The 23,797-nt window shown below is 35.8% G+C and overlaps 1 protein-coding gene across 1 annotated transcript in view; it reads left to right on the top strand.

Annotated features, from left to right (window-relative positions):
- LOC118847339 (proto-oncogene tyrosine-protein kinase ROS-like) overlaps nucleotides 1-1,625 on the top strand; it is a 188,439-nt gene extending 186,814 nt beyond the window's left edge. Inside the window, exon 12 of the mRNA XM_036755808.1 lies at nucleotides 1,487-1,625. Coding sequence (XP_036611703.1) covers nucleotides 1,487-1,625 — 139 coding nt within the window. The remainder of the gene's footprint in view (nucleotides 1-1,486) is intronic.
- Nucleotides 1,626-23,797: the final 22,172 nt, after the last annotated feature.

Genomic DNA, 23,797 nt, shown 5'->3' with positions numbered 1-23,797 from the left:
TCTTGTGCTAAGATGATTATTCTCTCTCTCTCTCTCTCTCTCTCTCTCTCTCTCTCTCTCTCTCTCTCTCTCTCTGTCTCTCTCTCTCTCTCTCTCTCTCTCTCTCTCTCTCTCTCTCTTTCTCTTTCTCTCTCTCTGTCTCTCTGTCTCTCTGTCTCTCACTCCCCTTATCGTTTATAGCCATATCTTGATTTTTCAAAAATATCAAATAACTAGGAAAAATATTTTATTGACATTTATAATAGTTATTTTCCATTTCAATGAATGAAACAAATTGGTGTATATGTAATGAATTAGCTGTTTCTTCTAAGGTAAATTCAAGAAGATGACCATTAACTCTCTTTAAAATTAACATTTCTAAGACTATGTTAATTAACTTCTCTCAATTATGACTTTTGAGACTGTCTAGTTTAATCCATTCATTAACAAATAAGGAAACTGAGATCCTGAAGGGTGGATTTTTCAAGGTCACACAACTAGTCAGTGGCAATTCTAGGACCAGGATTGAATGGTTATTTCATGATTCACAGTTTCACATACCTTTCCCACTGTTGTACACTGTATACTCTCTCTGCTAAGGTATTCTATCTATTGAATGTACTACACACTTAGTATATGATGCTAACAATTCAAAAGTATATATTTCACCCTCTCTATGGTATCAATTCTATGCAAACAGAAAAAAATAATGAAGGTTCTATTCCACTTCTGACTCTAGTCCCAGTCAGCTGTCTCATAGAAACATACCATTGGTCATAACAGAGAAGATGTCAGTAGTTCAACTAAAGTATTTCTGTTACCCAAAACACAATTCAGATATAAAGCATGGAACGTTGATCTGGCAGGGTCTTTAGAGATGCTCTAGTACAGCACTGTTATTTTAAAGATGAAATGTATTACCTTATTGATAGCATCGTTTTTCTGTAGAAGACAGTTAAGATAACCTTAAAAACACTTATTTCATTTTTAATACTTAGTAGTTCTGCTATTTAAAAAAATTACACATTTGGCTATGCTTATGTGTCATTATAATGACTCAGACTTTAAAAAGAAAAAAAAAGCCATGGATTCACCTGTTAATTATTAAAATTTTAAAAAGTGTGGAAGAAGTAGAATAATTAGTAAGACTGAGCCAAAATTACCTTTTGGACTGATTTTTTTAACTATAATTAAATACTGAGGACACAAACAAAGGAAAAGATGCTGTTTTCTTGAATTTTAGAAGTACAAGCATTTAATCTTTAATGCAGTTTATTTCTAAGCTTAATGTTCATCCAGTGAATATTTGCTAGCCCCTTTTATTACCTTTTGAAGATTAAGTAATAGACTTAAATGAGAAAACAAGCAAAAAACATTTTTTTTTCTTAAGGTGACCCCTAATGGTTCTACTAAAGTTCTCTTGATTGGCAGTTAAATAAAGTAATAGCAGAGAATATATTGAAATAGTAGGATTTAAAATATATCCCTGTATGATTATATCATCTAGGTCTTTTGGTGTTCTGATGTGGGAGGTCATGACTTTAGGACAACAGCCATATCCAGCTCGAACTAACCCTGAAGTTTTACATTTTGTAAGAAGTGGTGGAAGACTTGAGAGGCCTTGCAATTGCCCTGATAATATGTAAGTACTTTATTGTAGGTTTTTATAACCCTTGTGTTTGTTTAATAAAAGAGATGAATAAGGGAATGGAAGCTCACTTGCTTTAGGTCTTTTTCCTCAATTGAATCAACTTTTGAGTTTTCTCAAAAAAAGCTTTGCTACTTATCTAGCCACTAGGTGGCAGAAAAAGATCATAAAATTTTCTCTTACAGCCTCAAAGTCAGTCATTTTGTATCTAAAAGTAAGCGCTATTATAAGCACAAAACTCAATAAAAAATTAAATGAATTCTTCAAGGCGTATTTAGTGCAATACGTATTGGATATAAAAAGTATACATAAAATATGAATTTTATTCAAAAGAAAAAAAAATGTGGTTCCTAAAGATTTTTGTTGAGGTTTTGACATATAATTTTAAAATAAAAGCCTTCCCATTGTTTGCTACAGCAGACAATAGCTATGTTTTGGTCCTCTGTATTAAAAACATGCATAAGGAAAGCAGACTAGAAGACAAAGCAGAGCAAGAAACTGCTCCAATACCACTTTACCTATCTTTTCCCTGCTGTGTGTGTGTGTGTGTGTGTGTGTGTGTGTGTGTGTGTGTGTGTGTTGTGCGACCTTCTTTGAGAGTGTTTTCTACATGCTTATTAGGATAAAAATCTTATTAATACTATATATTCAAATGTATAGTTTTAAGATTTCATTTAAAATCATATCCCTGAAAATCAAAGGTATTTAATGTTTTTTGTGTGTTTTATGGATCTCTTTGACAATCTGGGGAAATCCATGGAAGTTTATGAATAATGTTTTTTTAATTGTATAATATAATACCTAGGTTTACAAAGAAAACCAATTATGTTGAAATAGAATTATCAAAATATTGAGGGGAAAGTTCATTGATCTTGGGTTAAGAACACCATGATAAAAGTGAATAGATACAGATATCTGCTAATAGAAAGCATTCTTATGACATGGAGAAGTGACATTATGACATTATGGCAGTGTAGGATAGCAGAAACAACACCGGACTTGAAGTAAGAAGAGGCCAGTATTTAAATTCTACTCATGACACAAACTGTATGGCCATTGATCGGCATGTTATTTAATGTTTCTGAGACTGATTATTCATCTGAAAAAACAGGGTTAATAATATCTGTAACACTTATATCAATGAATTGCAGTGGGGATTAAATGAGAGAGTATGAAAAGAACCTTATGTACTATACAAAAGGGTATTACTGAGAATGTCAGATTTCTACACAGTATTTGATATCTTCCTGTTAATATTTTCTGGATCTGAAGATTGGTAAAAATGAATTAAGAATATTTCTTTATTTTCCCTAAAGAGAATTTCTGGCAGTAATAAACAATACCAAGAGCTAACATTTTTTATCAGGCTTTAAAGTTTATAAGAGGCAGCTAGGTGACCTCAGTGGATAAAGCCCTGGGCCTGGAGTTAGGAAGACCTGAGTTCAAATCTGGTCTCAGACACTTACTAGCTGTGTAACCTTGGGAAACTCACTTAATCTCTGTTTGCCTTAATTCCAATAGCTAAATAAAATATTATTGCTATGGCTAGATGCGCAACTATGCCCAATAGAGACTTCCATTGCATTTCCCTGCTCTCTTCCTTTCCTTTCTTCTCTTCATTTTTTCCTCTCTTCCTACTTTTCTCTCTAATGAAGACCTTCGATTGTTCTGCACTGAGTATACTTCATAGCGTTTTCTACTTTTCCTTTCGTTTTGTTTCTCTCCTTTCCTCTTTCCCCCCTTTAGCACTAAATTTGTTGTTGTTCACTTGTTTCAGTCATATTCAACTCTTTGCGACCCCATTTGGGACTTTTTTTTTTGTGCAAACATACTGGAGTAGTTAGCCGCTTCCTTCTCCAGCTCATTTCACAGATGAGGAAACTTAAGGAAACAGGGTAAAGTGACTTGCCCAGGGTCACACAGCTAGTAAGTGTCCGAAGCCAGTTTCGAACTCAGGAGGATGGGTCTTCCTGACTCCAGTACTCTATCCACTGTGTCACCTAGGTGCCCTTTGGACTAAATATTACAGTTTAAAACACTAATATACAAAATACACATTATGAGGAAAAGGAGTAGAAGGGAATGCAAAATAATACTGCCCTTTTATCATTTCTCTTAAATCATTTTAAAATGTTATTCTTTTACTCCTGGCTACTAATATGTACAAGTATAGACATAAATGATATAGCATGGATAACTATTTCCAAGAAAAATCAGCATGCATAAAACCAGGAAACCTCTTACTTTAAAGAGAACATATCATTGTTTTCAAAATATATTTTATTGATATCATGTTTTTATATAACCTATATTTCCTACTATTCACCTTGCATACTCCCTCACAGAGAGCCATCCCTTGTAATGGGGAGACAGGAGAAAAGAAAAAAAAAGTTCTGAAAAACTAATATAGCAAGAAAATTTTATTTGCAATATTCTACACCCTTGGTCTGACACCTCTGAAAAGGAATGGAAAGAAGTATTCTATCATATCTCTTCTTTGGAGACAAGTTGGTCATTATACTTTTACAGTATTCTTTTTGCATATTTTTGTTCTGTCAAATAGATATCATTTCATCTTTTTACTTGCATTCCTGAATTGTAGTGCCTATAATACTGCCTGGTATATAGCAAGTGCTTAAAAAATTGCTGATTGATTCATAGTCAAGTATATAATTTTTTTTCTGATTTCATTTACTTCACATTGCATCAGTTCCTGTAAGCCTTTTCAGGCTTTTTCTGTATCCATCTTATTCATTACTTCTTACAGTATAGTGATTGTAATATATCATACACCACAATTTATTTAGGCATTTCTTCTATCAGTGAACATCTCTGTTGTTTCCAGTCCTTTGTTAGTGCACATGCATGCGTACACAAACACACACACACACACACACACACACACACACAGCGCTACTATAACTATTTTGGTGTATATAAAGTTGTGATTTTTGTCATTTACCTTCTTGAGCTATATGCCTAACAATGTTAACTTTGGATTAAATAGTATGGATATTTAAGTCACTTTCTTTGTATAATTCGAAACTGTTTTCCACAATGCCTGAAGTAATTCATAGCTCTGCAAGCGATGTATTAAAATATTCATATTCCTATAAGCACTTTAAAATTGATGAGTGCCATTTTGTGTGGTTATTGCAAATTTTCTGGATGTGAGGTGATACTTGGGAGTTTTTTAGATTTAGATTTCTATTATTAGAGATTTAGAGCATTATTTCATGTGGTTTTTTATAGTAATTCATTTGAGAACTATTTGTTCATATCCTTCAGTCACTTATTTATAGAGGATTAGCTTTTGCTCTTATGTATGTCTGGTAATTGCCTGCATATATTGGGTATGAAACCCCCAAGACAAATATCTGATGCAAAAATATTTTCCCAATTGATTGCTTCTTTTATTATTTAATATTATTATATATTAGATTAATTTTGTTCATGCAAAAACTTTTTTAATGTAATCAACATTATTTTATGTCATTTGTAAATATTTCTATCTCTGATTAGGCTAATCATTCAGCTGCTATGTACATTTGAGAAAGATATATGATCATTACTTTTGTTCATTTTGTTTTATAATACTTTTTATTGGTCACATATTGACTTTGAATTTATTATGAAATATGGTGTAAGGTATTGGTCTAAACTTAATTTTCTGCCAATATGCTGCCTTGTTTTCCTGATAGTACTTATCAGAGACAGACTTCTTTCCTGGGTAATTTATGAATGTTGGTTTTTCAAACATGAGGCTACTGAGCTCATTTCCCCCTGATTTTCCCTTGTCTAGTTCACTTCTTTTATTTTTTTTTTGTTTTGTTTTGTTTTGTTTGGCAAGGCAATTGGGGTTAAGTGACTTGCCCAAGGTCACACAGCTAGTACCTGTGTCAAGTGTCTGAGGCTGGATTTGAACTCAGGTCCTCCTGACTCCAGGGCCGGTGCTCTCCTCACTGTGCCACCTAACTGCCCCCTAATTAGTTCACTTCTTTTAGCTACTTTTGTATTTTAAAAGTAGTATCAGATTTTTTAAAAATTGCTCCTTTAAAATATAGCTTGAAATCTCAAAGTGCTATTCTATTTTCATTCCTCCTTTTCTTCATAATTTCCCACAATAGACTGGATCTTTTATGTTGTTATTATTTTGTCTAGCTCTATTAAGTATCCCTTTAGTTGTTTAAATTTGTTAAATTTTGCCCCAACCATGAGCACAGAATATTCTAAATAGTCTTCCAACTATTTAAGTTCTTCTTTCTTTCTTTTATAAACATTTTTTTTAATTTCACAGAAATGGTGTGTGCTTTAGTGGATTGGCTGCCAGGTTATTTGTACATTTTTTAATTATTTTGAATGAGACTTCCCATTCAATTATATGCTTCTCAATTTTTTTATTCCTTTTCTGAAATGCTGTTGATTATCATTGATTTGTTTTGTGTCCTGAAAATTTGCTGAAACTATTAATTATCTGAGTTTCTTTGCTGTTAACCTAGGATTCTCTAAGTGAGGAAACTGGAATGATTTTATCTCTTCTTTCCCTACCAGCATGCTTTTAATTTATTCTTTTGTCTTATTGCTAGCATTTCTAGAACTATATGAAATAATAATGAACAAAGGTAGGTTTCCTGGCTGAGCTACTGTATTTGTTGAGAAAATTTCTAGTGTTTCCCTATTACGTATCATGTATTGTTAGTTAATTGAATGTAGTGCAATCAAAATATGGGCCAGGTATTATATTTAGAGAAAAATTAACTTCTGTACAAAATGGAGGGAATAGAGGTCAGACAAAAGCATAGGGGAAAAATGCTTGGAAGAGTAGGTAAAACATAAGCTGAATGTGTCCAGGCAGTTCACTTCTCTGTGATTTAAAGATGGTGCTATATGATCTAAGACTGCAACCAGCCACGGTTTGTGAAGAGAGGACTGGAACTGAAGTCAGGGGACTTGAGTACAAATCCTAGTTCTGTTACTTTCCACATACTTAGATTTGTGTTTTAGATAGATACTTTTAATCATATTTTTTTTAAAAAAATCCCTTTATTTCTATACTTTGTAGAGGTTTTTAGAATAAATGACTATCAAATTTTGTTAAAGCCCTTTGTCTGAATCAGCTGAGTTTACTGTGTGGTTTTGGATGAGAACAGGAACTTAATGAACACAGTCCTTATAAGTAAGTCCAGGCATCATGTTTGATGATACAATCCCTATGTAGAGCAGAAAAGGTGCAAGTATTGTTTCTAGTACATTTAGATTGTAGGGAACAGGAACTGATTTGATTGGCTACTGAGCTGGAACTAGGCTCTCACTTAAAAAAAGAAGTTACACCTTGGAGAAGTCTTAGGCTTTAATTTTTCTATCTGGGTCCACAAGAACTCTATAGATCTAGGCCCATGTTTTCTTTACCTTTATTCTTTCCTGATCTTAGCTGAAGGAGTACTGAACAAGGCTGTGACCTTCTGAGCTTCGAAAGGTTGGGACACAGAACCTCCAGTGGTCCAAGAGCTAGACTTTATGCCAGATTTTTCAAGCCTCTAGAGGTATGGGAGTTGAAGTCCATGGCAGATTTTACAAACAGCTGAAACTGAAGTGAAAGAACTGATTTGACCTGATCATACCAGTATAGAAAAAGATGGCAGGCAGCCAAAAGGGAGCAACAGTAACTCATCCATCATCTATGCCACATTAGCTGGCAATGACTCCAGCTCCCAGACCTTTGTCAGATCACTCTCCTACCCTTTCAAAGATCAGAAGTTTGCAATTTAGTCTGATATTCCTTCATGTCAGAACAGGATACAACAAACACTATAAAGTAAACATCAGTGGCCCATATTCATGTTCATGTGTAGGCCTGGGTGAACAATTAAGGCTAGAGGCCTCTTTACCCACCCAGAGACTTTCTACATGATTTTTAAAAAATCTTTTATAAAGAGACAAATTTCAAAGATATAGCAAGAACAGAAGTACAAGTGTTTCCTCTAATACCTTGAGGAACTAGACTATCCCTTCTACAATTTTGGTCCCTGGGGCCAAAATGTGATGCAATCTCTACATAGCATACACACCACCAGGCTCATTTTTCATTTTTTAAAATTTTATTCTGAACTTGAGAAATTAAATAAGCATTTCCATAACATATTACAGTTGAAATAAAAAATAAAGATTGCACATGAAAATGCAAAACTATCATGCACAATTTTCCATTTAAATATATAATAAAGTTGTTGCATAACTTTTTTCTCCTTTTTCTCTTTCTTTCTTTTTTCCCCATGAACAGAACCACGAGAACGTTATATACAGTAAGACAAAGTCATTTTGACTACTATAAATACCCAAATTAACTACAAAGGACTAATGAAGAAAGACATTTTCTGCACCAGTTTTACTTCTTTTAAAAAATATGCTTTATTCTTAACTTAAGAAATAAAATAAGTATTTCCATAACCAAGTGGTATAGAAAAACAGAGGATTGCACCTGAAATTGCAGATCCATTACGTACAACTTGTTATTCTTTTCAAATATACGAAAAAGTTATGTGACTTACTTTTTTTTTCCCTTCCCTCCCCCCAAACTTCAAGATGGCTACCATTGGATAGAAATCTGTGTGTGTGTATCTATCCATCTATATATTTATATACATATATACGCATATACACATGTGTATACACATGTACATATATGTGTACATGTGTATATGTGTCTATATGTATATAAATATGTGTGTGTGCATGTATGTGTGTGAATTATTTTTCTGGATTCAAACAGCATCTTCCTTCATAGGATCTTTGTGGTTATTTGCAGTATTTATAATAGCCAGAATGACTTGGTTGCTCAAAGTTGTTCTCAAAACAATACTGCTATTACTGTATATGATGTTCTCTTGTTTCCGCTCATTTCTCTCTTCATTATTTTGTGGAGGTATCTCCATGCTTTTTTAAAAATCATTGAGCTCTTTATTTCTTATAGCAGAGCAATATTCCATCATGAACATATACCTCAATTTGTTTAACCATTCTCTAATTGATAAGCATCCCCACAGTTTCCACTATTTTGCCACCATAAAGAAAGCTGCTATAAAAATTTTAGAATATATAAGTTCTTTTCCTTTTTTCCTTAATCATCTAAGTAGCGGTATTGCTGGGTCAAAAGGGATAGGCAGTTTAATAACGCTTTGGACATAATTCCAGATTGCTCTCCAAAATGATTGGAACAGTTCACAGATCCACCAACAATGAACTAGGGTCTAATTTTCCCATATGCCCTCCAATATTTGTCATTTTGCCCTTCTATCATTTTAGCCAATCTGATATATGTAAAATGATATCTCAAAGTTGTTTTAATTTGCATTTCTCTAATCAGTTATGATTTAGAATTTTTGTATGACTATACATTGTTTTGATTTATTCATTGGAAAACTGCTTGTTCATATCCTTTGACCACTTATCAATTGGAGAATTCTTATAGATTTGACAAAGTTCTTTATATATTTGAGATAAGAGACCTTTATCTCAGGAACTGTCTCTAAAATTTATTTTTGATCTTGGCTACATTTGTTTTATTTTTACAAAACCCTGTGAATTTAATGTAATAAAAATTATCCATTTTATATCTCACAATATCTCTTACTTGTTCATAAATCATTTACCTATCCATAAGTCTGATAGGTAGTATGTTCCATGTTCTTCAAATTTTCTCATAATATCTTCCTTTATATCTCTAGAACTAGGTCACGTATCCACTTTGACCTTATCTTGGTAAATGGTATAAGATATTGTTCTATGCTCAATTGCTTCCAAACTGCTTTCCAGCTTTCCCAACAATTTTTACCAAATAATGAATTCTTATCCCAAAATCTTAAGTCTTTTCACTCATCAAAACTAGTTTACCATTTTTGTTTGCAGCTATAAATTGTATGTTTACTCTGTTTTAACGATCTACCTTCCTATTTCCTGGCCAGTACCAGATAGTTTTGATAATTACTCCCTTATAATATAGTTTAGGACCTAGTACTGCCAAACCTCCTTCTATTACATTTCTTTACATTAGTTCCTTTGATATTCTTGAGCTTTTGTTCTTCCAAATGAATTTTGTTATTATTTTTTCTGGCTCAGTAAAATAATTTTTGGTAGTTTAATTGGGATGGTATTGAATATATAGATTAACTTTGGTAAAATTACAGTGTTTTATTATATTGGCCCTGCCTACCTGTGAACAATTAATACTTCTCCAGTTATTTGAATCTAATTTTATTTGTGTACAAAGATATTTATGGTTTTGCTCACATAGATCCTGGGTTTGTTTCAGTAGATGTATTCCTAGGTTTTTATACTGTCTAGAGTTATTTTAAAGGGGTTATCTCTAGCTGTCTCTTCCTGAAGGAACCCATTAGTGATATAGAGGAATGCTGATGATTTATGTGGGTTCACTTTATATCCTGCTACTTTGCTGAAATTATTATTTCAATTAATTTTTAGTTAATTCTTTAGAATTTCCCCAGCATATCATCATATCATCTGCAAAAAGAGATGATGACTACTGTCACCCGGTGACAGTAGGCATTTTTGTTTCACAGCTCATCTTCCAGAAGGTTGTTAGTTTATCCCTATTACAGGTAATGCTTACTGATGATTTTAGGTAAATGTTTCTTATCAATTTAAAGAAAAGTCCATTTGTGACTATACTTTCAAATGTTTTTAATAGAAATTAGTGTTGTACTTCATCAAATGCTTTTTCTGCATCTATTCACACTGCCACATGTTTTTTGTTCTTTTATTATTGATATAATCTATTATGTTAATTGTTTTCCTTATGTTAAATAATCCCTGAATTCCTGGCATGAATCCTGCTTGTCATAATATATAATCTTTGTAATATATTGTTATAATCTTTTAACTAGCATTTAGTTAGGATTTTTGCATCCATATTCATTAATGAACTTGATCTATGATTTCCATTCTCTGTTTTTATTTTTTCTGGTTTGGGCATCAGTATCATATTTATTTCATAAAAGGGGTTGGTAGGACCCTTCTTTGCCTATTATTCCAAATAACTTATTTAATGTTGGGATGAGTTGATCTTTAAATGTTTGATAGAATTCACTTGTAAATCTATCTGGTCCTGGTACTTTTCTCTCAGGAAGGTCATTTATGGCATATTCTTTTTTTTTTTTTTTACTAAAATAGGTCTATTTAGATATTCTAGTTTCCTCTTCACTTAATCTAGGTAATTTGTATTTTTGTAAATATTCTTCAATTTCATTTAAGTTGTTAAATTTATGGGCATGTAACTGGGCAAAGTAACTCTTCATAATTGCTTTGATTTCATCATCTTTAGTGGTATATTAATCCTTTTTATCTTGGATACTAGTAATTTGGTTTTCTCTCTTTTTTAAAATCATATTAGTCAATGGTTTATCTATCTTATTCTTTTTTGTAATACTAACTCCTAGTTTTATTTATTAATTCAATGGTTTTCTTACACTCAATTTTATTAATTTCACCTTTTTTTTAGGATTTCTAACTTATTGTTTAAGTGGGAATTTTTAATTTGTTCTTTTTCTAGTTTTTTTTTTGGAAACCCAATTCATTGGTCTGCTCTTTCTCTTTATTATTGATATGAGCACTTAGAGAGATAAATTTTCCTCTGATTACTGCTTTTGTTGTATTCCATAGATTTTGATATGTTGTTTCATTATTGTAATTTTCTTTAATGCTGATTATTTCTATTATTTGTTCTTTAACCCATATATGCTTTAAAATTAGGTTGTTCAGTTTCAAATTATTTTTTTCTCTGTTTCCATGGTCTCTTATTAAATATAATTTTTATTGCATTGTAGTCTATAAAGGAAGTATTTAATTTTTCTGCCTTTAGCTATAAAATTTTTGTGCTCTAATATGTAGTCAATCTTTGTAAAAGTGCTATGTACCACTAAAAAAAAGGTGTATTCCTTTATATTTCTATTCAATTCTCTCTAAATATCAATTATATCTAGCTTATCTGAAATTGTATTCACTTCCTTAACTTTTTTCTTTTTTTGTTAGACTTGTCTAGTTCTGAGAAGGGAAGATTGAAGTCCCCCTCTATTACAGTACAACTGTATTTTCACCTGTAATTCCTTTAGCTTTGTTTTTAAAAGTTTATATGCTATGGTATTTGATTTAATAATAAGTTTAATATAAAATTTAGTATTGATATTGCTTCATTATTGATGTTACCTTTTATAGTAATATAGTTTCTATGTTTATCTCTTTTAATTAAATCTATTTTATCTTTGACTTTGTCTGATATCATGATTGATACTCCTGCTTTTTTTTTTGCATCAGCTGAAGCATAAATACATTCTACTCCAACCCTTTATTTTAACTGTGTGTGTATCATTCATTTTAAAATGTGTTTCTTATAAGCAGCATATTGTCAGATTCTGATTTTTAATCCATTCTGTTATCTATTTCCATTTTATGTTGAATTCATCCTATTCACATTCAAAGTTATAATTACTATTTGTGTATTTTCTTCTATTCTGTTTTACCTCATTATGGTCCTTCTCGGCATCTCTTTTTATCCTATCTCTCCTCTAGCTTACTTCTAACCACTACCTCCCTATTCCACACCCTTTTAAAGAGTCTCTCCCTTATTCTCTCCCCTAACCCTCCAATTCCTTATTCTACCCACTCTTCTAAGAGTCACTCCCTTTTCTTCTCCCCCCACCCTCCTAAATCTTAATCTATACACTCTTCTAGTCCTACCCTTATCCTTTTCCCTCATTCACTTATTTCTTTATAAATTTAGAAGACTTTTATACCCTTATAGACGGTATGCTGTTCCCTCTTTAACCTACATCTGATGAGAGTAGGGCTCTAGCATTACCATTCCTCCACCCTCACCTGATTCCTCTGTATCAATTCTTCCTCTTGTGCCTCATTTATATGAGATTAGTGCTCTTTTTTTAGCTTTTCCTACACAATTTTGATTATTTTTAAGTATTTTTTTAATTTACACTATTTTTTTTGGCAACCCCTACTGTATTGCTCTTTGATATAAAGTTTTGTAAGACCTGCGGTCTTTTAGTGTAGCAGGTGCTAGGTCTTGTGTGACTCTAATTGTGGCTCCACGACATTTGAATTGCTTTTATCTTGTTGCTCATATTTTCTTCTTAACCTGAGGGCTTTGAAATTTTGCCATAATATTCCTGTAGATTTTCATCCTGAGTTCTCTTTCAGGTAGTGATTAGTGGATTTTTTCTATCTCTATTTTCCCCTCTTGTTCCAAAACTCTATGACAATTTTCTTTAATTATTTCTTATTATATTGTATCAAGATTCTTTTTTGATCCTAACTTTCAGATGATTTGATAATTCTTATATTTTCTCTTCTTGATATGTTCTCCTAATCAGTTGTTTTTCTTATGAGATGTTTCACATTTTCTTCTATTTTTTTGTTCTTTTTATTTTGTTTTGTAATTTCCTTGTATCTTTTAATGTCATTCATTTCTCCTTGCCCAATTCTAGTTTTCAAGAAGTTGTTGTTGTTGTTGTTGTTTTTCTTAAGATTCTGGATCCCTTGTTCTGGTTGGTTGACTTTCTTTTCATAATTTTCTTGTTTTTCTCAGACTGTTCCTATTTTTTCTATTTTTTTCCTCAGTCTCTCTTGTTTGATTTTTAAAGTTCTTTTTAGGTTCTTCTAAAAGCTATTTTGGGGCACATAATCATTTGACACTGCTCTTTGGGGTAGGAGAGGCTTTTTTTTACTTCAGTATCCTCTTCTGAAAATGAACCAAACTCTATCACCACAATAGCCTTCTGTGGTTGGATTCTTTCTCCTTTGCTTACTCACTTTTGTTTTGTTTTTAATTTATAGCAGCTTGTTATTATAATCATCTCTAGTCCTAGGGTGTGGAAGATGGTGCTCCTGGCCTCAGGTCCTTCCCATTGTTACTTTTCTGAGCTTTGTCTACAGCCCAAACTCAGCACTCCTCCTCTCCTCCACCCCACAGCTAGGGCCCCCAGCCCCTCTATGGAAATGTTCTTCTCCATGAGGACCCTCTGAAGGCTGTAGCCTCTGACCAGGAATTTGGTTCTCCTGAAAGAGCCCACAGCCGGCAGTGTCATGGCTACTACCAGCAGTATCCTGGCCACTACCAGCAGTGTCCTGGCTCACTGCTTCTACACTCACTGTTCCTGTGCTAGTTATTTCTCACCTTCAGTCCTTGACTATGTCTTGGCAGTAAAGCTGGGCCTGGTGTCCCTCTGCAGCAGAGGGTACTTCAGTCTTCCACTGCTCATATGTCTCCCTCCCTGCTCCCCCCCCACACACACACACATGCTGAGGCTGAGGCCTCCCAACCCAGCTGCCCCTGGGGCTTGCTGTTTGTTGTTTCAGTGGAGGCTGGAGGTATTTGCACTTCACTCAGGTTGAACCGCTGTCCCTGGGGTCTTTCCTCATGTCTTCTCCATTTGTTCCAGGAGGACCACTGCTCTGCCCCAACTTATTTAATTGTGTTACTCTAGGCACTATTTTGTCTTGTTTGTGGAGGAAATCTTGAGAACTTGGAATTTTCTGACTACTCTGCCATCTTCCCAGAATCCCCTCACCAGGTTCATTCTAAATGTGGCATGGTGGATGCCACATTTCTGCTATCAGCCTGGGTCAAGCAAATAGCTCCTTTAACTTTGTTTCTCACTGCCACACTTCTGGACAATCCTGCCATAGATTCTATTCTCAGACTTTCAACCTTTACCTATAAGAAAATTACACTGAGGTAAAGAGCAGTGGCCTACTTTCAAAGGCCATATGTTGGTCTCAAATGGGGAGCATCCAGGGTTTCTCCTCTTATATGTAGCCTTGTCTCTCTCACCCCAAGAACAGCTAGACAGGAGCAAGCCAGAGCCAAGATTCTCGACTCTGAATAAACATTTATCTTCTCTTGCTGTTGTTATCAGGCCAGAACTAGCCAGAGAACTCTTGTTCCAAGTCAGGTAGCAAGCCATTTCCACTGTGAATTCACTAATTAATTTATGAAATTATGAAAAATGTGTGTCTGGTGTTGCAACAATTCAGCTAGCAGCTGCTCAAGTGTAAGACCCAACAAGACCAGCAACAAGAGCTGCCAGCATAGGTTCTTTGATGTGTTTTACTAAGGAACATAACTTTATGGGGTTAACAATCTTACTTTAATCTAACATACAAATATCATTCACTTAGTTCAGGAGGAAAAATGAGAAACCTGAATTTCAGAGCAAATGCAAACAAATTACAAACCTACACAATATAAACAGACCAGATCACCATTCATAGTTACCAAGAAAGCATCAATATCTGGGTTCACAAGCCAAGAGGCTCTTAGAGTGGCTGCCCAGAGTCTCCATATCAACACTTCTCCATGAATGAGAGCCCCAGATAAAATGCTAGACTTTGAGTTTTTATACTCTGTTCAGTGCTCGAAGGATTTACACCTAGTTAACAAAAGGCTGTGTACCTGGCGCTTAGCATCTAGTTAGCAAAAGGGTGCGGGGCTGGAACTTTGCTCCTAGTAAGGCTCAATCAAAGACACTTAATTAATTCCACATTCTAAAACAGTAGAAACAGTCCCAACTTAATTACCAATACATCTGGGTTTTTGGTACTCTCAGGGAAAGACCATGTTGACAGTGGGAAGTGCAGGTGCAATCACACTTTCATAAGGCACAAGGGGATGGGGACAAATAGCACAGAAAGTACAGAGATAAGTGACAAAAGGGGGTACAGAGGCTGATGGCATGGAGTGATGAAGGAAGGCTGGCAATGTAGGGAAAAGGATGAGAAGGGGATGGGTCACCTGCGTAACCAAGGATTAGAGTTAGGAGTACTAGAGTAGCATGGACCTTTAGGAAATGGAAGAGAGCTTCGTGGAGGGAAGGTAGCACAGGAGTTTGAGGTCTCATTTTAATAAGGTTTTTTGGAGGAACAGACTAACCTTTATCTGTGCCACCTTGGGGTTAGTTCATTAACATGTCTAAATCATCTCAAAGTTGTCAGTAAAATTTTTAAGTTAATATATCCATCTCATCTCAAAATTATCAGTACCAGTTGGTGTTCTGCTAGTCTCAACTGCAGATGCCTGAATCTTGTCTGATATATAGATATCATAGGACCAAAGATCCCTGACAGCAAATCCTAAATGGCTTAGCTTAGGAAGTGATTTTTGGTTAATATATGATACAGTTTGTAAATTATCCTCCTTTGATCTTTGGGACAGTTTATATGTGACTTCACCTTTGCAGTCTTCACATCAGGCTAGTGCCACTTCATACCTGACTACATATAAACTTTTTAAATTTTATTTTTAACTTATTGGATAAAACCAGTATTTCCATAACATAGTACATTAAAAAAAGATGAGTTTACATGAAACTGCGAGTCTACTATGCACAAATTGCTATTCCTTTCAAATATATAAAAAATTATCAAGTAAATTTTTTTCTTCCCTCCCCCCATAGATGGCTACCACTTGACACAAATAGGTGTATGTGTGTATATATATATATATATATATATATATATATATGTATGTATGCATATACATAATATACATATATATTATATAGAATGTATGAATGTGTGTATGTGTATGTGTATATATATGTAAGATTATCCTATACACACTTCTACTGATCAGTTCTTTCCCTGGATGTATATAGCATCTTTTTTCATATGTCCTTTATACTTAATTTGGGTATTTATAATAGACAAAATAACTTATTTGCTCAAAGTCATTCTTAAAACAATATTACTCTTCCTATATACAATGTTCTCATTTAACTTTTCATTATTTTGTTCAAGTCTTTCCGTGTTTTTTCTAAAATCATTTGTAATTCATCATTTCTTATAGCACAGTAGTATTCCATCACAGTCATACACTACAACTTGTTCAGCTATTTCCCAATTGATATATATCCTTATAATTTCCAGTTCTTAACTTACTATGCTAACAAAAAGTGTGTGGGAGTGATGGAAGGGAGGGGGGAGGGAGGAGGTTGGCGAACCAGAACAAGGTACAGTTTTAATACAAATTGCATGTCATCCTGTGTTTCCAACAGCAGGCTCCCTGGCTAATTTTACCTGGACCATTAGCCCCATCCCCCACTCCATTACACTGTCCCTGCCTTAAAAAAAAAGTGCCTTCTCCAGCAAATCAACCAGAGTATGTTTTGAACACATTATCCAGATCTCCAATCTGGAACAGTCCTATGGGGTTTCTGGGGAGCACAAGTTTTATAAGTATTATCCTTTCATTCCTTTATCCACAAAGAATCTCAAAACGGTATATCACATGGGCAGATAAATATTATAATTCTCTTAAGTCAGAGTTATGCAGATCCAAAAAGTTTGGGGTTTTTTTTGTGTTTTTGTTGTTGTTGTTTTTTTTTTGTTTGTTTGTTTTTTTTTTTTTTTTTACTGAAGATGACCATTTGCCTAGGTTTGTCTAGGTGCTTAAGATTGTCAAACTTCTTACAATCAAAACAATAATAGTTGAATTCAGATCCTGACTCCAAGTGTAGCCCTCTTTCTAATGTACCAGGCTGATTCTCATCTTGGAAGATCATGCATATCACTTTTTTTTAATCAGAGAATTGACATTCAACTTGAACCTACTTACTTTGTCTTCTTTGTTATTTTTTGATCCCATGCTTAAGTCACTTATTCCCATGTAATAAGGTATGCATTTTATCTCTTAATATAATGCTTGGTGTATTTCTACATTTCAATACATTTTTTAAAATTCAAGGAATACTTAAATTCTAATTATAATAGTAGATACGATAAAACTGTCCCAATTAGTTCCATTGGCATCCTCAATAAATGTACACACTTTCACCCTTATCTTTCTTAGTAAAAATATTTTGCTCTTCTGGGTCAGGACAGTTAATCAGGTGGTTAATAAAGAATCATTCATTGATACTATGTGTCTTGTGCAGCAGTGTGCAGTCAGGAAAAAAATGAACAGAATAGCTTTATGCAAAACCAGTCTGTCTATGATTTCATTTCATACAATCATAGATTTAGAAGTAGAAGTGATCTTAGAGACCCAATCACTTTATTTTACAGGTGAGACATTTCACAGAGGAAATAAACAATAGAGTCAGAATTTTAATGGAAAGTCCTCTGACTTCAAATACTAGTGGTCTTTCTACCACACCACACTTTTTTTTTTGGGGGGGGGGTGCTATTACAGTTAAGTGACTCGCCCAGGATCACACGATCTGAGGTTGGATTTGAACTCAGGCCCTCCTGACTCCAAGGGCAATGCTCTATCCAACTGTGTCACCTAGCTGCTACACACACCACACTTGTAAATTCACCTCTATTCAACCAAGTTCAACAGAAGAAGAGAAAATGTAGAACAGTTTTATGTCCTTACTGTAAGAGGAAAAGCCCAAATTTGATATTCTCCACCACTCAGGGTGGATTGATTTGCAAGATCAACCTAGAAATGTTACTTATCACCTCTTAGTCACTAGAATCAATCTAGGCCATCGTCAGGACATAGAAAGTGGCATAGGCTAACAGGCTCATGGTAAGATTATATTGCCCAGAAATGTAAAGATAAGAGATAAAGACAGAGATGTGGATGACAGAGACAGAGATGGCTGGTGGTGTTTGTCCTTCATTCTTGAAGAAGGCCATGACCTCATGAAAATGATGACATGACTTGCACTTGACTTTGATTTGAGTGAGGGTTGTGCAAGGTCACCAGCCTCACTTTCTCCTCCAGAGCCATCTGGGTCCAATGGTCTGCTATTCACCATGTCATCTGGAGGTGGCCCAGGATGCGTTGGGAGACCCTTTTCAGGTTCTCACTTTGAGTGAGGTAAAGCCCTTTCAGTGAATAGGCCTCTTTAAGAAGTTAATCAAGGGATGGCCCCTTTAATCAAAAGCTCAAAAAAAAAATCAAACTGGGAGGGGAAGACCCTCAGGGTTCCTGGCCAAAAGAGAAACAGTTACTATTTAGTGTTTGCATTCACTCTGTGCTAGGAGGGCAGGGACCTATTGTCCAATCCATGAACTCCAGAGTGAGTTGGGCTTAAGTCTTGGTTTTTGAGAAGGAAATCTAGCAGGGTAAACCCCAAGTTAAGGAGGTAGCCTTCAGCCATCTAAATGTACCTTCCTTTGGACAGAGTACCATAAGGTGAAGAGAGGAGAGGAGAGAAGGGGAGGAGAGAGGAGAGGCTTCCCACAGGTGTTGTTTGTCCTTCGTTTTCAGAGGACCCTGACATCAGGAGAATGCTGCGGTACAATGGAATGAGTATTATTGGCTATCCTAATTGATGCTCACTTCTGTGTTACCTTAGATAAGTCCTTTAACATCCGTAGGCATAAATTTTCTTATCTATAAAGTGAAGAGGATGGAATACATGGCATCTGAGATTCTTTCTAGCTCTAAATCTTTGCATGTATATTATATATATATACATATATATATTTTTATGTGTATACATACATACATGCGTACATACATATATATCTGCATATTAGATGTATTATTTCTATGCTCAGGTATCCTTTTTCTATTAAACCTATATATTTAATATTATCAATATTATGTATTATGTAAATATGTGTGGAATGTAGAAGTTGAGAGAGGAAGAGACAGGCACACACACGCACACACGCACACAGACAGAGAGAGAGAGAGAGAGAGAGACAGAGAGACAGAGAGCGCTTGAGTGCATCAGTATTCCAGAGATCTTTTTTCATTTTCTTTTTTTAATAATATTTTATGTATTCCCAATTACATGTCAAAACAATTTTTATCATTCTATTCTGAAGATTGTGAGTTTCAAATTTTCTCCCTTGCTTCCCCTCTTCCAAAAATGGTAGACAATTTGATATAGGTTATACATGTGCTATCATGTAAAACTTTTCTGTATTAGTCACAGTTGTGAAAGAAGAAACAGATCAAAAAAAAAACACAAAAAAGTGAAAAAGTGTGTTTTTGTCTGCATTTAGAGTCCATCAGTTCTTTATCTCGCCGTGGATAACATTTTCATTCCTAAGTCTTTTGTACTTGTCTTGGGTCATTGTATTGCTGGGAAGGGCTGAGTCATTCATAGATGATCATTACTCAGTGTTGCTGATACTGTGTACAATGTTTTCCTGGTTCTCCACATTTCACTTTGCTTGCATCAATTTGTACAAGTCTTTCCAGGTTTTTCTAAAGTTTGTCTACTCATTATTTCTTACTGCACAATAGTATTCTATTACTTTCATATACCGCAGCTTGTTCAGCCATTCCCCAATTGATGAGTCTACCCTCAGTTTCCAATATTTTGCCACCACAAAAAGGGCTGCTACAAATATTTTGTAGATGTAGGTCCCTTTTAATGATCTCTTTTAGATACAGACCCAGTAATGATATTGTTGGATCAAATGTTATGCACAGTTTGGTTGCCCTTGGGCATAGTTCCAAATTGCTCCCCAGAATAATTGGATCAGTTCACAACTCCACCAGCAATGCAATAGTATTCCAATTTTCCCACATCCTCTCCAACATTTATCATTTTCCTTTTTTGTCATAGTAGCCACTCTGATAGGTGTGAGGTGGTGTAGCCATAATGGCCTTTGTTTTCTTTGAATGACTCAGCTTACCTCATTGAGCCTCTGGACACTGTGGCTTGCTCTTCCGGGGCAGGACCAGACAACTTCCTGTGTGATGAGTCATGGGGCTGGCTGAGGGGAGGTGTTAACGGCTACGCTAGGGGGAGGGGCCAAGTCAAGAACCAATCGGCCCTGGTCGTTCAGGCGGTGCTTGATGATGTCAAAAACTCTATAAGAGGGGAGAGGACAGCTTGAAGATCCTCTTTTCCTTTTCCGGTTGGAGCCAGAGACAGTTACAGCGACAGTTACAGCGACAGTTACAGCGACAGTTACAGCTACAGTTACAGCCACAGCCACAGCTGAAGCAGGAGCTGCCAGTACCAGAGCTGACCTACGGGAGGAAGCTGAACAAAGACTTCAGTCCAGTGGGTAATCTTATTACCATAGAGGGGGAAACATGATTTTGCTTTACGCAATCATGCTTCTCTGTAGCCTCCTGGTTACTCTTTCAAGGCGTACTTATTGGGCCTGGAAGCTTTTGATCAATATATCAAAATGGGGTTGCTGGTTCATGGGTTGGTTACTGTGGAGCCTAAATAAATGTTTTGATTCTTCTGCCTTCTACTTTGAGAGTTTCTTATATCCGGCGGTTCCGAACCTTTCAGACATGTTTATGATCCTCTTTGAGATTATAAACTCTGCCCTCCTAATACATTTGGCGACGAGGATGGGATCGCTAGGTATAAGATCTCTATTTAGAAGCAGAACAATTCCAGAGGAAGAGATGAATATCCCAGGATGGGAGGATCCATTTTATTCCTCCCTAGCAAAAGAATTGGCTAAAAAAGCTGGACCCTGTGAAAACTGGGAACCAAGGCTACGGAGAGGAGATCCTAGGGATTTGGAAAAGTGTTTACGAGAAGTTGGGATTCAGTCAGGGGCATCACTATCTAGGCAAAGCTGGATAGTGTTATCAGCCTACCGGCTAGTATACGAAAGATTGAGATTAAGTGAAAGACATGGGGGCACTCCTACCCCACAGGAAGAAGGGGAATCTCAGATAGCAGGAGACCAAACTGACTCAAATGAGAACTTTTCTATTAATGCGGCTAAGAGCAACAGGAGACCAAAAAAGCCCAGAGTGCATTTCAACCCAGCCCAGAAAGAGCCTGACTGCCTGCTTCGTCCTAGCCATGGTGGCAGAGGAAGTGAGTGGGGGGAGAATGAGACAATGTTAGGGGCTGAGGCACAAAACACTACTGGGGTTCAGGATGTGCCTTACACAGAGAATAGAAGATGGTTAAATGATCAGACAAGGGCTCGACCCATACAAAGGAGGAAGACAGAAACCCGAGGTGAAGATTCAGTTACAAGGGAAATTCAGGAAGATTTCTCACCGCAAGAGGTCACAGATATTTTGAGTAGATTCAGCCAAAGAATAGGAGAACCATTGATATCTTGGATGGTAAGACTCAGTGATCAAGGGGCCAGTGGAATATCAGTAGATAGGACAGACTGCATGAGATTCATAGGTATCAGCCATGATCCTCTAGTTCAACAAGCTTTTAGGGAACATCATCAGCAAGGAGATGGTGATAGCAGGACTACTCTGTTGGCATTAGCCGCTGTGGGATGCAATAAGAGATATGCTACTGATTCTATGTGGCCCACTGAGCACAGACCCTGGTATTCACTTAGAGATTGTATCATGAGACTAAAGGAGGAGGTAATGAAGACTGCCATTATGATAGGAACTGCAGACAAATATTACAATGATCCAATGGAACTGCCTCATAGGAATTTAATAATTAGGACAGCTCCCCCTGCTTATAAACAACTAATTTTGAATTTATTACTTGGAGAAGTAGGGAGCCGTCTTACAACAGTGATAAATAAGATTTTACAGTTATATGACTTAGGTGACTGGGGAAGGGATAGATCTCCTCGAGAGAGAAGAGTGAATAACCAGCAAACTTGGCGCCAAAGGAGAGTAACAAGGAAAGAAATGTTTACTGCTTTATTGAGAGCAGGGGTAGGTTTTGAAATGATAGATGGAATTCCAACCAATGAATTATATAGAATGTACAGAGATAAAGGCCTTGATAACAGGAGAGATAGGGAAATAAGAACTGCTCCTGCAAATACTACAGATGTTGAACCTTCAAACCCAAGTGAATCACATGAAAGGGAATACTAGGGAACAGGCCGAGCCCCAGTCCAAATTAAGGAAATACACAGGCTGGATTGCAGACCTCACATTAACTTGACCATATATTGGAAAAATGGGTCAAGTACGGTAACTGAGGCATTAATAGATACTGGGGCCGAGGCCACCCTTATTTATGGAAATCCAGACAAGTTCAGCCATGGAACTCCTATTACCATTACAGGACTAGGAGGGACTGAAATATCAGCCAGGCAAGTTAAATTAATGATGAAAATTGGACAGTTGCCCAAGAAAGAATATAGTGTGGTTATTGTGCCTATTCCCGAATACATCATTGGAATAGACATATTGAAGGGTATGACCTTAAATTTACCCGAAGGGAAATACCAATTTGCTGTGAGGAAAATGGGCATTAATGCAGTCTTAGTGGGGAAAATCAAGATGGATCCAATCACTTTGCCCGAACCTTCTAAAATAATTACTTTGAGGCAATATCGTGTGCCAGGTGGGCAAGATGAAATTGCCAACACTATAAGAGAATGTGTTGAGGCAGGAGTGTTAGTCCCTACAACTACTCAATGGAACAACCCTGTCTGGCCAGTCCGAAAGTCAGATGGAACATGGAGGATGACAGTAGATTATAGACAGCTGAACAAAGTGACTCCTCCCTTGTATGCTGCTGTCCCAGACACGGTTACTTTAATAGAGAGAATACAAAAACGTGAAGGGACTTGGTATGCAGTTATTGATTTGGCCAATGCCTTCTTTACAATCCCAATAGACCCCAAGCAATGGAATCAGTTTGCTTTTACTTGGCAAGGCCGACAGTATACATTTACACGCCTGCCGCAAGGATATATTCATAGCCCAACTATTTGCCACAGGATCGTAGCTGAACATTTGGATGAATTAAAGTTACCTGGTGTACAGCTTACACATTACATAGATGACATCATGATACAGGGAAAGAATATAAAGGAGGTGGAGGAGAGTTTAGCATTATTAATTGACCATATGAAAAGCAAAGGATGGGAAATCAACCCCGCAAAGGTTCAAGGGCCAGCTCAAACTGTAAAATTCTTGGGGATACAGTGGAATAGAGGACTGCGAGAAATTCTCCCACAAGCTCGACAAAAAATTCAGGATTTTCCCACCCCTACTAATAAGAAAGAGGCCCAAAAGTTCATAGGGCTATTTGGTTATTGGAGACACCACATCCCACATTTGGGACAGATTTTAAAACCCTTGTATAAGTCACCAGAAAGAAATATGAATTTGACTGGGGACTTGAACAAAGTAGAGCTTTTGAGGAAGCAAAGGCTGCTATTCAATTAGCTCTAAACTTATGGCCTATGCAAAATGGGCCAGTGGAGTTACAAGTGACTATACAAGATGACTATGCAAATTGGAGTCTGTGGCAAAAACAA

Source organism: Trichosurus vulpecula, chromosome 4 (assembly GCF_011100635.1).
Source record: "Trichosurus vulpecula isolate mTriVul1 chromosome 4, mTriVul1.pri, whole genome shotgun sequence".
NCBI classification, from domain to species: Eukaryota; Metazoa; Chordata; class Mammalia; order Diprotodontia; family Phalangeridae; genus Trichosurus; species Trichosurus vulpecula.
Note: the sequence above shows the minus strand (reverse complement) of the source record. Positions and strands in the feature narration are given on the sequence as shown.